This window comes from Mesoplodon bidens (genome assembly GCF_964165515.1).
Source record: "Mesoplodon bidens genome assembly, chromosome: 8".
Lineage (NCBI taxonomy): Eukaryota > Metazoa > Chordata > Mammalia > Artiodactyla > Ziphiidae > Mesoplodon > Mesoplodon bidens.
The window spans coordinates 65,278,486-65,294,467 of NC_138165.1; the positions used below are offsets into that span (position 1 = coordinate 65,278,486).

The 15,982-nt window shown below is 35.2% G+C and overlaps 1 protein-coding gene across 1 annotated transcript in view; it reads left to right on the forward strand.

Annotated features, from left to right (window-relative positions):
* FSIP2 (fibrous sheath interacting protein 2) overlaps window positions 1–15,737 on the forward strand; it is a gene marked incomplete at both ends in the record, with an annotated part of 126,543 nt that extends 110,806 nt beyond the window's left edge. The window contains 4 exons of the mRNA XM_081241752.1: window positions 6,939–6,985; window positions 10,078–10,121; window positions 13,319–13,388; window positions 15,601–15,737. Of these exons, the coding sequence (XP_081097878.1) occupies window positions 6,939–6,985; window positions 10,078–10,121; window positions 13,319–13,388; window positions 15,601–15,737 (298 nt within the window). The remainder of the gene's footprint in view (window positions 1–6,938; window positions 6,986–10,077; window positions 10,122–13,318; window positions 13,389–15,600) is intronic.
* Window positions 15,738–15,982: the final 245 nt, after the last annotated feature.

Below are 15,982 nucleotides of genomic sequence, written 5' to 3' on the forward strand. Positions count from 1 at the left end.
AGGGGAAAAGTATATGAATAAAATACATATAAATAAAAACAAAGAGATAGAAACTAAAAAGGAACCAGACAGAAATAACAGAAATTCTGGAGCTCAAAAATTCACTAGATGGGTTCAAGAGCAGACTCAATCAAGTGAAAGAAATAATCAGTGAACCTGAACACAAGTCATTTGAAATTATTGAGTCTGAGCTGCAAAAAGAAAAGACTGAAAAAAGAGTGAACAGATTCTGTGGCACTTAATGGACACGATCAAGCAGTGATATATACATATGTAAGTGTGTATATATACATACATATATATATATATATACGTATATATATATGTATATATACACACACACCATGGTGAGTTCCAGAGAAGAGAGAAAGAAAGGGGCAGGGAGATTATTTGAGGAAATAACGGCTAAAACCTCCTCAAATTTGAAAAAGCATGAATATACAAATACAATAAGTTAGGTGAATTCTAAGTAGCATAAGCACACAGAGACTACCCAAGACATCTTATAGTCACAGTCATCAAAAGCCAAAGATAAAAAGAGAATCTTGAAAGTGACAAGACAGAAATGACTTGTACAAGAGATCTCCATAAAATTATCAGTAAAATTTTCAGAAGAAATCTTGCAGGATGGAAGGCAGTAGATTATATACTTAAAGGGCTAAAAGAAAGAAAACTATCAAGTGAGAACTCTATAACCAGCAAAAATACCCTTCAAAAATGAGAAAGAAATCAGAATATTCTAAGACAAAAAATAAAACAAAAAGCTGAGAAAGTTCATTACCATTAGACATGACTGCAAGAAACAGTAAAAACAGTTCTTCAAATTGAAAGTAAAAGATGCTAGACAGTAACTCAAAACCATATGAAAATATAAAACTCTCTAGTAAAGGTAAACACAGGGACAAAAATAAAAACCAGTATTATAATAATTTTAGTTCATAATTCCACTTTTATTTTCTACAGGATTTAAAAAACAAATGCATAAAAAGTAATTATAAATTTATGCTGATGGGCATGGAATATATAAAGCCATAATTTGGGACAGTAATAACTAAGGGATGGGGGTTGATCTATAAAGGAGTAGAGTATTTTTATGAAGTTGAGGTTAAATTGGTATCAATTTAAGATAGACTGTCATAACTTTAGGACATTATATGGAATCTGTGTGGTAACAAAGAAAATATCTATAGAATATAAATGAAAGGAAATAAAAAGGTAATCAAAATGCATCTCTGCAAAACCTCAACTCACACAAAGGAAGGCAGTAGTGGAGGAAATGAGGGATTACACACCTCAATATAATAAAGGCCATATACGACAAACCTACAGCTAACATCATACTCAGTGGTGAAAAGCTGAAAACATTTCCTCTAAGATCAGGAGCAAGACAAGGATGTCCAGTCTTGCACTTTTATTCAACATAGTTTTGGAAGTCCTAGCTATGACAATCAGAGAAGAAAAAGAAATAAAAGGAATTCAAATTGGAAAAGAAGAAGTTAAACTGTCACTCTTTGCAGATGACATGATATTATATATAGAAAATCCTAAAGACACTACCAGAAAACTACTAGAGCTCGTCAGTGAATTTGGTAAAGTTGCAGGTTACAAAATTAATACACAGAAATATCTTGCATTTCTATATACTAACAATGAAAGATCAGAATAAGAAGGAAACAATTCCATTTACCATTGCAGCAAAAAGAATAAAATACCTAGGAATAAACCTACCTAAGGAGACAAAAGACCTGTACTCCAAAAACTATACAACACTGATTGAAAGAAATCAAAGATGACACAAACAGAAGATATACCAGGTTCTTGGATTGGAAGAATCAATATTCTCAAAATGACTATACTACCTAAGGCAATCTACAGATTCAATGCAATCCCTATCAAATTACCAATGGCATTTTTCACAGAACTAGAACAAAAAAATCTGTATGGAGACACAAAAGACCCCAGATAACCAAAGCAACTTGAGAGAGTAAAAGGGAGCTGGAGGAATCAGGCTCCCTCACTTCAGACTATAATACAAAGCTACAGTAATCAAGACAATATGATACTGGCACAAAAACAGAAATACAGATGAATGGAACAGGATAGAAAGCCCAGAGATAAACCCACACACCTGTGGTCACCTAATCTATGACAAAGGAAAGAATATACAATGGTGAAAAGACAGCCTCTTCAATAAGTTATGCTGGGTAAACTGGACAGCTACATGTAAAAAAAAAAAAAAATTAGAACACTCTTTTACACCATACACAAAAATAAACTGAAAATGGATTAAAGACTTAAATGTGAGACTGGACACTATAAAACTCTCAGAGGAAAACATAGGCAGAACACTCTCTGACATAAATTGCAGCAATATCTTTTTCAATCCATCTCCCAGAGTAATAGAAATAAAAACAAAAGTAGGGCTTCCCTGGTGGTGCAGTGGTTGAGAGTCCGCCTGCCAATGCAGGGGACACGGGTTCATGCCCCGGTCTGGGAATATCCCACATGCCGCGGAGCGGCTGGGCCCATGAGCCATGGCTGCTGAGCCTGCGCGTCCGGAGCCTGTGCTCCACAACGGGAGAGGCCACAACAACGAGAGGCCCACGTATCGCAAAAAAAAAGAGTAAACAAATGGGACCGAATTAAACTCAAAAGCTTATGCACAGCAAAGGAAATCATAAACAAAATGAAAAGGAAATGCACAGAATGGGAGAAAATATTTCCAAACGATGTGACAGACAAGTGATTAGTCTCCAAAATTTACAAACAGCTCATGTGGCTTACTATCATAAAAATAAACAACCCAATCAAAAAATGAGCAGACAACCTAAATAGACATTTCTCCAAAGAAGACATACAGATGGGCAAGAGGCCCATGAAAAGATATTCAACATTGCTAATTAGAGATGTGCAAATCAAAACTACAAGGAGATATCACCTCACACCAGTCAAAATAGCTATCATCAAAAAAATCCACAAACATAAATGCTGGAGAGAGTGTGAAAAGAAGGGAACCCTCCTGCACTGTTGGTGGGAATGTAAATTGGTACAGCCACTGTGGAGAACAGTATGGAGGATGCTTAAGAAACCAAAAATAAAGCTACCATATGATTCTGCAATCTCACTCCTGGGCATATATCTGGAGAAAAACATGGTCCGAAAGGATACATGTACCCCAATGTTCACTGCATCACTGTTTATAATAGCCAAGACATGGAAGCAACCTAAAAGTCCATCGACAGAGGAATGGATAAAGAAGATGTGGTACATATATACAATGGAATATTACTCAGCCATAAAAAGGAACAAAATAGTGCCATTTGCAGAGACATGGAAGGACCTAGAGATGGTCATACAGAGTGAAGTAAGTCAGAAAGAGACAAACAAATATCATATAATATCACTTATATGTGGAATCTAGAAAAATGTACAGATGAACTTATTGGCAAAGCAGAAGTAGAGTCACATAGGTAGAGAACAAACGTATGGTTACCAAGAGGAGAAGGGTGGGGTGGGATGAATTGGGATTGACACATATACACTACTATGTATAAAATAGATAACTATTGAGAACATACTGTTTAGCACAGGGAACTCTACTCAATGATCTGTAGTGACCTAAATGGGAAGGAAAGAGTGGATATATGTATACGTATAACTGACTCACTGCTGTACAGCAGAAGCTAACACAACATTGAAAAGCAACTATACTCCAATAAAAAAGAAAAAAGATCTTATAATAACAACCTAACATTACATCTTAAATACCTACCTAGAAAAAGAAAAATAAGCTAAACTCAAAACTATTAGGTGGAAGGAAATAATAAAGATTAAAGTAGAGATAAACAAAATAAGAGAATAGAAAAATAAAATCAGTGAAACCAAGAGTTGGTTCTTCAAAACGTTGATAAAACTGACAAATTTTAGCTACATTACCTAAGGAAAAAAAAGAGAAGACTCAAATAGCTAAAATCATAGGTGAAAGAAGAGACATTATAACTGATTTTACAGAAATAAAAAGAATTATGAGTACTATGATTTTACAGAAATAAAAAGAATTATAAGAGCACTATTAACAATTGTATGCCAACAAATTGGATAATCAAATGAAATAGACAAATTCTTAAAAACATGACCTACCAAGATTGATTCATGAAAAAATGTAAAAATCTGAAGAAACCTATAACTAGTAAAGAAATTGAATCAGTAATTAAGAAGCTCCTAACAAAGAAAAACTCAGGGCCAGATGATTTCACTGGTGAATTGTAGCAAACATTTAAAGGAGAATTAAAACCAATCCTCCTCAAACTATTGATGTAAAGTAAACTTCCTCCAAACAAAACAAGAACAAACCTCTTCAAATTATTGATACAAAAATCTTCAACAAAATACTAGTAAACAGAATTCAATAGCAGGTTAAAATGATTATACACTATGACTAAGGTTGATTTATCCCAGGAATACAAAGGAAGTTCAACATATGAGAATCAGTCAGTGTAACACAAGACATTAACAGGATGAAGGAAAAAGAAACACATTCTTATCTAAAGTAATGCAGGAAAAACCATTTAACAAAATTCAACACCTTTTCATGATGACACTTAACAAACTAGAAATAAGAGAAAATTACCTTGAAATAATAAAAGCCATATATGGAAAAACTACAACTAAAATTATGGTACTCAGGGTGAAATCCTGAAGGATTTTCCTCTAAGCTCAGGAAAAAGACAAGGGTGCCCACTCTTATCATTTCTGTTGAGTATACTACCAGAAGTCCTAGCCATAGCAATTAAGCAAGAAATAAAAGGCATCTAAATTGGATGAGAAGTAAAGTGAGCTCTGTTCACAGATGGCATTATCTTATATGTAGAAAACCCTAAAGATTCCATACAAAAAAGAAAGAAAACTTTTAGAACAAATAAATGAATTCATCAAAGTTGCTGGATATAGAATAAACACAGAAGAAGACAATTGCATTTCTATACAGTACCAATGAACAATCCAAAAACGAAGTTAAGAAAAATTCAATCTGCATTAGTATCAAACAGAAAAAAATATTTAGGAATAGACTTACCAAGCGGCAAAAGATTTGTACACTGAAAACTACAAAACATACCTAAAGGAAATTAAAAGAGGCACAGATTAATGGAAATAGGCCGTTAATATTTCAATATTACCCAAAGGATTCTACAGATTAAATGAATCCTTGTAAAAATACTTAATGACCTTTTTCTGCAGAAAAAGAAAAAAATCATTCTAGAATTTATATAGTATCTCAAAGGACCCCTAACAGCCAAAACAATCTTGAAAAGGAAGAACATACTTGGACTTCCTGATTTCAAAACTTACTACAGAGCTATGATAATCAAAACAGTGTGGTGCTGACATGAAGACAGATATGTAGACCAATGGAATAGAATAAAGAGCCCAGAAACAAATCCTTAATATATGGTCAAATAATTTTTGATAAGCATGCCAAGACCATCCAATGGAGAAAAAACAGTCTTTTCAACAAACAGTGTTGGGAAAACTAGATAACCACACACGAACAAAAATGAAGTTAGACCCTTACCTTATACTGTGTATAAAAACTAATTCAAAATGGATCAAAGACCTACATAAAACTATAGAACTCTTATAAGAAAACATAGGGGGAAAGCCCCATGACACTGGATTTGACAATAGTTTCTTGGATATGATACTAAAATCACAAGCAGTAAAAAAAAATTAGATAAGTTTGACTTAACCAAAATTAAAAACTTCTGTGCTTCAAAGGACAGAGTGAAAAGTCAGCACATAGAATGGGAGAAAATATTTGAAAGTCATATGTCTGATAAGGGATTACTATCCAGAATATATAAAGAACTCCTATAATTCAACAACAGCAAAAAACCAAACAACCTGATTAAAAATTGGTCAAGGGACTTGAATAGATACTTCTACAAAGAGGATGGACAAATGGGCAATAAGCACGTGAAAAGATCCTCAACATCACTAATCATTAGGAAAATGCAAGTCAAAACCATAATGAGATGCTATTGCACACCCATTAGGATAGCTATTATCAAAAATTTTTTCAGAAAATAACACATTGGCAAGAATGTGAAGAAACTGGAACGCTTGTCCAGTGCTGCTGGGAATTTAAAATGGTGCAGTCACTATGGAAAACAGTGTGAGAGTTTCTCTAAAAAGTTAAATATATAGAGTAACCATATGATCCAGCAATTCTACTTCTGGGTATATACCCCAAAGAATTGAAAACGGGGACTCAAGCAGATATTTTTACACTCATATTCATAGCATCATATTCACAATAGCCAAATCATGGAAGCAGCACAAGAGTCCATTGATGGATGAATGGAAAAACAAAATATGGTATATACATTCAGTAGAATATTATTCAGTTTTAGAAAGGAAGGACATCCTGACGCATGCTATATGTCACCCTGAAGACATTATGCTAAGTGAATAAGTCAGTCTCAAAATGACAAATATTATATGATTCCACTTAGATACCTAAGTAGCCAAATCACAGAGGCAGAAGGTAGAAGATTGGTTCCAGGGGATGGAGAGAGAGGAATATGCGGTGTTAGTATTTAGGAGTACAGAGTTTCAACTGGGGAAAATGAAAAAGTTCTATAGACGAATGGTGGTGATGGTTGCACCATAATGTGAATGTACTCAAGAATAGAACTGTACACTGAAAAATGGTTAAGGTGGTAAATTTTATGTTATGTGTATTTAACCAAAATTTTAAAAGTTGGGAGAAAGAGTCAATTTAGAAATAATTTGCATTCAATTTGGAAACTCAGTGATACACTCTTCCAGGTTTACTTCCATATGAAGAATGACTGACAGATTGTTCTTTTACTTAACCAGTAATTTCTTGATTCATTAAATACACAAAAAATTAAATATTGTTTTTTCTTTTGTTTTAGTGAGACTGAAGATTGTATGGCAGACAAAAGTATAAAAATTATGGAAGGTTGGATTTTTGTATTTCTTGATTTAAAATAGAAAGTATTCAAAAGGACACTCTACTGCTTTGATCAGTGTTTTTAATTATCAAACCTGAAGTTGATACTTTTTTTTTTCCTATGAGCTTATCTACTTTTAGAAATGATCCAGTACTACATCACCCAGGAGTTAAAATAAGTCAGCTAGTTTGCCTTATTAATGATTTTGGTCAAGAATATGGTATAATATGAATTTATATTTACCATGCTCCTGTGAGAAATATTCACAAAATCAGGGTATATCATATGATAGTTTCTAGCTGAACCAGAACCCATGATACTAGGATTTAACAATTTATTTGAGAAGTTATCCTTCATTTGTGCTTAACCCTATCAAAATGTACCCCAAAAAAGGCTTTTAAGGCTAAATTTATTTGCTTACATTTAAATATGGACCTCACTTTGTTGTTGTTTTTTTAATCTTTAATTGTACTGACTGCTTAGAACATTAGTGTGAGGACAGTTTGACACTCTGTTGAAACCTCAGATGATTAATGTGGTTCTAACAATGGTAGCATGTCCAAGAGGTTGAGTGTCATGTTTACTATGAAGTGGCCTTGAAATTTGAACCACAGGTTTACCCTGGCTATTTCAAACATACAACTCACTTAGGTTGTTACTTAAGAAACATATTCTTTCAACTTGGAAGTCATTTTTATTAAGATGGGATTCATAGAGTAACAGTAAGCATGCCAAAATTCTATAAATGTACCATAACCAGGGGTCAAAATAATCACTGTATGATTCCTATATTATGGAATCCTAGGCTGCTAGAGTTACACAGAAATCACTTACTATAATGCCCCTCATTGTTTACATGAGGAAACTCAAGCTCAAGGTGAGAAAATGTCCAAGATTACTTTGAGTCAGAGGCAGAACACAGTCTAGATCCCAAGGCTCCTGACCCTAAATTCAGTGTTTTGTTTTTTCCAACTTTGTTGCAATGATCCAGGTTAATTCTTATATCCTTCACTAATATTGCAGCTGTCCAATTCAATCATTTATTCATTCATTCATTCAAAGATTTTACTGAGCACCTCCTTTGTGTTCTAAAATCCCATGTGTGAACAAAACTGACAAAGTCCTTGATCTCAAAGAATTTACATTGTAACTTGAGGCAGGGCATCAAAGATAATTCCAGGTATAAGTATTTCCCATCTCATCTGGGACAAAAGCCAAAGAACTTACAGTGGCTTGCAAAACCTTACATCATCTGGACATCACTCCAAATCCCTATTACGTCTCTAACCTCCTCCTCTGTTTCTCTTTCTGGCTCACCCTGCTCAGGCCTCACTGACCTTCTTGCTGTTCCTCAAATATTCCAGGAATTTAGGGTCTTTGCACTTGCTGATCCTCATGTAGTGCTCTTTCCTCTGTATCTACATTGCTCATTCCTCACCTTCAGAACTTTGCTCCAATATCACCTTCTCAGTGACATCTTCTTTGACCACTTTTTTGAAATTGTAACTTCATTCTCAAGATGGCACTACATATTCCACTTCTTTGCTATTTTTCTCCCTAGCATTTATTACTATATGCCAGACTGTATGTTTTAATTGTTTTTTCACTACCTCCCTCTAGAATGTAAGCTCCATGAAGATCACAGCTATATTCCCAAGAGCCTAAAACAGGCATATAGTAGGAGGAGGCAGTTGGTAAAATAGGAGAGACTATGGGAATCTAAGGAGGGTGCACAAGAATTCTGTTTTGGTTATGTTAAGGTATTAGATATTAGATATTTAAGTTGAGGTGTCACATAAGCAATAGGATATTTCAGTCTGGAGTTCAGTGACAAGCTTAGGGTTGACCACATACATTCCTAATTTTAGTTTATAGTTTTATATAGAATATGGGAGAAAATTTCAAATAAATCTGATTATGTTAGATCCTGAATTAGCAGGAATTTTTCTGTGACTCTTCATTAAAACAAATTCCTAGTATATCCTGGAAAGTTGATAGCCATCTAACCTGGAAACATAAAAACTGGTGTTTGGAATAATAGTCCTGGTAATAAACCCAAATGTCCTCAGTCATTTAAAAGCAAAAGTCAGTTCAGCTATATGCGATATAGAGTCAGACACTTTAGAAATATTATCAACCAACAATGAAAGTTTACCAATTTTCTCAGATAAGTCAGATAATCAGATCTTATCATATTTGAGTTAATTGAGGTTTTACTATTTTTTTCCAGAACCTACATTGACCCAAAGGGTAATTCAGAGTGTAATCACAGGTGTTGACTCTTGATGATCGCATGTCTATAAAATGCATACTTTTTACGTATGAGATCTCATTGTGTCCTCTTGAGATACAGGCAGGAAGATAGTCTTATTCACATTCTACATAGGAGGAAACTGGGAGAGAAGTTAGATTAAATTTGCCAATATTCACACAGCTCTAAGTAGTGAAGCCAAGACTCAAACTCGGGTTTTCTGACTCCCTAACACATTAGCTGGGGTCTTTCTGAGACTTATCTCACAGTACCATTTCTACCTCCTTGGGTTGAATTCTTCTACTGGTGTCTTGACCTCCCCTGAAATTTAGGTAACTTTTAGTTCTGTGCAACTCCACAAGGTTTCTTCTTGGCATTGCCTCAAAATTTTCCTGATTTTCACTCAGAGTATTTCATAAGACTAGCACCTTCTTCTTTGTTCCAATTATCTGCTTTTAATTAGCTATGTAGAATCAAAGAGTGTTAAAGCTAGAAAGGGCCTTAGGAATCACCCACAGGGTAACTTCTCATTTTACATGTAAAATAAATAGGCCCGTAGGGATTGAGTGGCCATGCATAGATGTATACCTACTAAGTTACAGAATCTGCCTTTCCTACTACATCACACTTCATCTTTCATAATTTCTAAAAGAAGGGCTACGATATGCCACAGAATTCTAACGATCTCACCTATTTCAGTTTTGTTCACATTGTCTGTACACTAAAAATAATAATAATTTCTTCTATCAGCCTAAATTCTATGACTTTTTGGTGAAAAACAATAAAAATCAGATTTGTGTCAACACTATTTATGCCTCAGAAAAAATACTATTTTTCCCCCCTCTACAGCAAGTTCTCAGGAACGAAGGCCAGAAAATTCAAACAATTTTAAGGTAAATATTTTTCAGTATCCTCTAATTAGAATGCATGGAGTCCAGGTGAACATAGCCCAATTTTCAAGGTCAAACCAGGGACTACGTGGTGCTATTTGAGAGGCATCAGGAAGCATTCCCCTATTTGCAATTTCTTCACGCTCAGATCTCTCCTCCTGGCTGAGACTTCTTGGTGGTACCCAAGAAATCCATTAATTCTCACCGTAGGGTTAAGTTATCATTCCTTGCTTAAGTGCATAGGATAAGCCACTGTTCCTCCCTAGCACCTAATCGCAATTCCATCCCTTAACTCTGTTACTGCAGTCTCTGGAGGAAGAGGGAGTGAGTCACTTGGCCCTGCCTAGGGCAGGTAGACCGAAGTGAGGGACTTGGTGGAGGCAGGGAGGAAATACAAGCAAAAATGGAAGAGAGCAGTTTATAAGAAATAATTGCTGATTCCATCTATTTCTCTGTATTCCTAAGGACTGACTGTCTAAAGGCAGTTTTCCAAAAGGCCCAGCTGTTCTCCAGTGTAAACTCAGAAAGTGTCCTCTTTGCTAATCCTTTTTAGAAAGCTTCCAATGAGTGCTCAAGCTACAAATCCTCCTCTGTTTTGTTTGTTTCTTGGCTCAATTTAATCCCATTTTTAAGCAAATCTCCCCAACCCCATGACATTACAGTCCATCAATTATCCAGTCACTTCTCATTATCAGAGTAATTTTCAGAACCATATCTTACAACTCATACTTAAGATAACTTTTGCCACATATCTAAAGATGCTGGGTTGGTTCCTCACTCAACCTAATCTTCATTTTTGAACATAAACATCTATTTGATAACCTCAGGCTGCACTTAGGCCATATTTTCCAAGTAAAATCATATGGCACTAAAGGGGAGACAATGAATCTCTAGTCTGATGACAGGCCATTCCTTGTGCCAAAGTGAATTGCAGGCTAACCTGGACCCTTTTGGCTCTTGCCCTTTTCCTTGCTTACTGCTTTTTCCATGGTAAAACTACAACTAAAGTTGTTATTCAGTCCAGTTCTGAGTAAGGTGGAGTAAGCACATTCCACCTGTATCTCTCACTGATTAAAACCAAAAATATTGGACAACTACTGAGGGTTCTGAAAAGTAAATAATAGCAGGAGTTTGAGGAGGGAAATCAAAACTCAAAAAATAATACCATTATGAGTTTCCTGGGTTTTTTCCTCTCACATCTCCTAGCAATGACCCAGGGCAGTTCAAATCCTATAATTATATAGAGGGAATGGATAAAATAAGAAAGCTCCAAGAGAATCCACTGCTCGCTCTCTTACCATAATTAGGAAGAAGTTCCTATGAAATGGAAAATAGGGAAGCCCACTTTTTCACCCTCTTCTGCCCCTGCCACAAGGTAAGTTTCAGCCATAAAACTACTCAACAGTGGCAGCAAAGGCTGTGAGGCACTTAAGACTGAAAGAAAATCCTTCTGACCAGAGGAATTAGGAAAAAGGCTCCAGTAACCTGAAGAACATTAGGGGGAAACGTGCTACTTTTTTCTCTGCTTTGTTAATTTACCCCAGACATGGATACAGTCATGAGATGTGTGAGACAGCACACAGGAAGGCTAGAAGCACACAACATTCTAGGCATAGAACCAGAAAAGGGGACTGCTGAGAGTCAGAGACACTAAAAGAAATCAAAGAGAGGAGGGATATCAAACAAGGAATCTCTCCAAATCTGCTTATAAATTGTCACCTGAGATGTGCATGCCAGGAACTGACCTGAAGTTCTATAGACAAAAGGCTATGAGAACTTGAACTACAGTCTTAATAGTGGTATAGACTAAAAAATACCACCAAGACTTTGAAAACTGAACTTACATTGGAACCACAGCCATAGAAGGCAGAGTAGGATGTGTGGTCTGAAACTTAATGGGTTAATTACGTACTTCAAAAAAATCAACCTTCTACAAAGGATTTTAACAGTTCTTAGAATCACACAAATTGTTTAAAATGCTCAGGATATAATCCAATATTATTTAACATACAAAGAACTAAGACAATGTCTACCACTTTCAAGGGAAAGGACAAGAGATGCCAACTCCAACATAGCCAAGATTTTGAAATTTTCGGACAAAAACCTTAAGTGATTTTAACAAAGTTCCACAAAGTAATAGTAAATACTCCTGAATCTAATGCAACGCTAGATGTTCCTAGCAGAACTTAAGTATATTACTCATCTCATAAGTAGGGAGCATCTGCTCCCTACTTATAAATTAGGGATTATCAACTCTAATTCTCACAAATTAGAGCCATGATTTTTTTTAAATATCAATATCTGCCCCACCCTCAAGGATTTCAATTCCAGTGGTGGTATGGGACCCAGGTATTCATATTTTTAAAAAATTTTCCAGAGATAACTCTACTGTGAAGCCAATGCTGAGAATAAATTCTTTAGGTAGTCTCTGCTCCATTTTATTCTTTAGGCACCCTGTTCAAAATATTTCAATACATAAACTACCTCAAGTCCTTTTGGAGGAATTGTAATAAAACTCATTAATATCTGGTAGTCTTTACATAATCTATATACAGTACATTTTATGTTACATGTATTTAGCCTTACTTCATTGACTTTTTTAAATTGCTAGCATTATAGAATAGTTACAGTGAAGCCCAGGTACCTGTCCCAGGCTATTTTATGCCTTTCTGGGAAAATTGCTCCCTTTGCATTCAAAGATATGATAAAGACCTATAGAGTAAAATCAGTACCTGAGTTATGTTCCCTGCCGTAGCTCCACACACCTACTTTACTTCTCTAGATTCCAAAATCGATAAAATTTCCATAAAAGGAAATTGGGCTTATATAGTAAACATCCATTTTCCTTCTCTTATCTCTATTATCAGAAAAGAATTTATAACTTACTTCTCACTCCAATTCATCCAAAAGGGGAGGGGGGAGAGACAGAGCTGACATATTTTGTCACTTTTAACATGCCTGAACCTTTAATCATCATTTGGTAGCCAAGGCCCATATCTATGATAAGAGTCAATCCTAGCCATCATAATTGGCAAAACGTATGAGGCTAAGTCTCAGAGAATAATTATTTGTGACTGCAGAACACAGAAATTATATAAAATGCTGTAATGATTGTGCTACATCTCTTGAGGATTTCTAGGTATCTCTAGTGTGTAGTATCCAACAAAAGATCGAGTCAATACTTTGTTTTGTCTTGGCAGTTTATCACCATGTTTAAAAGAAACAAGAATATTCTTCATAGTGTGAATTCCTCAAAAGAAGTCATTTCAGGTACAAAATATACTATCCTTTTAACATTACTCCTAGAATGGGTAGTTTCTCCCTTGCAGTATTGACATGTATTATCAATATGACATTGCTATATATAAAAATATAAATAGTAAGATATTATTTCCATTTGCAGTTTTCTATGCAATTCTTAAACCAAAGGAGTAATAGATAACAGAACTAACGTTGAATAGGTATCAGCTATCTTCATTTTACTAAACAGAAAGTGAGAGTAGGTTACTCAAGGTCACCCCAAGCTAGTAAGCTGCAGAGCTGGGATTCAAATACAGATCTGCCCGACTTCAAAGCCTAAGCTCATTCACCATGACCACAGTTCACATAATCAAATGTTCACAGGAGCTAGGTAGGTAAAAAACAAGAGCAGTATTTTGAGCAGGGGTCTGTGGTCCACTGGAGAAGGCATGCCCCATTTAAAGAAGGGAGCTCTTACTCAGGTCCAGTCATTGGCATGTTGGATTGTTGCCATGCCTTCTAATTCAGGTCCTAGCATTTTTCAAAAGAAACTTGAAATGGAAGTTCTATGTGAAAATTCCTGACTTTCAGGTTTTATCAAGTAATGCAAAACACTTTATGGACCAAACCAAACTTGTTCATATCTCCTACACCGTATTACATTCCCTCTGCAAGTCTTAGAGCCCTAATTTACAAATGAGAAAGTGGAGGTAAATAACTGGCTGAGGTTATACAGCCAACAAATGGAGAGCTTTTAGGGCTCAAAAACATATCTTCTGACTCTGACCCAACATTCTTTCTTCCCTCTACATTGTGGTTCCATATAGTTGCCATTGCATCAAAGAATTATGTCCTTAATGACAAAGATAGCTTAAAGTTTTACTGTGAAAAGAGCTATTAACTGATAAACACAAGCGTTCACTATTCTCTCTGGGGATGATGCTATTAACCTAGGACACCAGCAACCCACCAGTCATCTAATAGTGAATGTGGATTTGGGCAATGTCTTCATTGTGTTTCTAGGAACTGCTTTATACTGGAAACCACCCAGAATACTTTTTAACAATGGACCCTCTCTAGCTGGCTAAGTTAGCATCTTAGAGTAATGATGCCCAGGAATCTGCATTTTTAACAAGGCCACCAAGTTTTCAGAACATTAACTCTTACCTCTCCAACGAGAATTTCAGAAGGCTTGTATCAGTGCCTCAGTCGTGTTAGTAAAATTTTTATCTTGCCTTTTCAGAATATACATCTTTCTCTTTCATTCATGCTTTTGTCTTATCTGCTGCAGATTTTGGCTTTTTCCTTTTTATAGCACAGTAAAAACCTAAACATACATTTTTATTCTTTATTCTGTTGGCTTTCTTAGTTTTAAATCTGCTGTTGGCTATCTTAGCTTTAACAATAGAAGATTACCTTGCTAGAAAAGACAAATCTAGGTAACTGCAAGAGGTATAGTCATGAACTTTGGCATGTATTGGAATTAAGAAAAAATGGGCTTTTACTATCATGTGTGTTTTCATGTCCTATCACATCCTATCATAAAGTTTCAGAAAAGTACATATTTGTCTTTATATGTAAAATATTCATTTTGTTAAATTATAATATGATATTCTTAGAGTCCATGCCCTGAAGAAGTGGTATAGAAAAATGAATCCAAATGGAAATTTTTATTATCTATACAGCCTCCTGTCACATGACAAAAAAATAAAAAATACTTGAAGTTAGTCAACTAAAAATTTACCCAAAGTGGTGAGAAATTATAGCAGTTTTAATGCACTTCTGTTTTCAAGTGAGCACTCTGAAATAGACACCCTCACTATATAGCGTTGAAAGTTACTTTCCCATGTGAGTTTAGCTCATCAGACTTTTTCAGAGGTTTTTCTGTTAGAAAAAGAAAGGTATTCTTTGTACACCTGATTAACGAAGTATCAGAGGGCAGCATATAATAATGCCATGAGAGTCAGAAAGCTGTTCCCTGTCCAAGCTTGGCCACTCCTCATGTGACCTTAGGCAAGGTTTCTGACCTCGCCAAGATTCATATACAAAAATGGAGATATTTTTCCTGTTTCCTTCACAGGAGTGTTGGAAGAATCAAATCAAAAGAATCTTTCTTTTTTAATCCCATAAATTATTCTATAAATGTCAGTTTTTGAATTCTAAATCATCAATTGTATAGTATGGCTGCCTCAAATAGAATATCTAATAAATATCTGTACTACTTTTTTTGCTTTGTCCACAGAAACTCCCAAGCCTAGTATTCCTAAACGAGGATCTAAAATGCTGGCAAATGTATCTTCAGTTGTGTCAAAGGTGTTTTCTCGAACTAACACCAATATTTCCAAATCTTCTTCACCACCTCACCAGGACAAGCACTGAAGTTTCTATACCTGATATAACTATGCTTATTTTCCTTAGAAAATAAAATGTTTTTTAAAACATAACATAGTGTCCTGTAAGATGATTCTTATAATGCTGAGCAAAATATTAAAAGCAAGAGAAGTATATTAGAGACCTGGGTGAGAGAAAGTTTTGATAATGCTTTTGATAAGCATTTTGGTATAAGATGATGCTGAGTGCTAGTATTATTCAATACATACTTGCCATGAAGATAAAGAGACCAA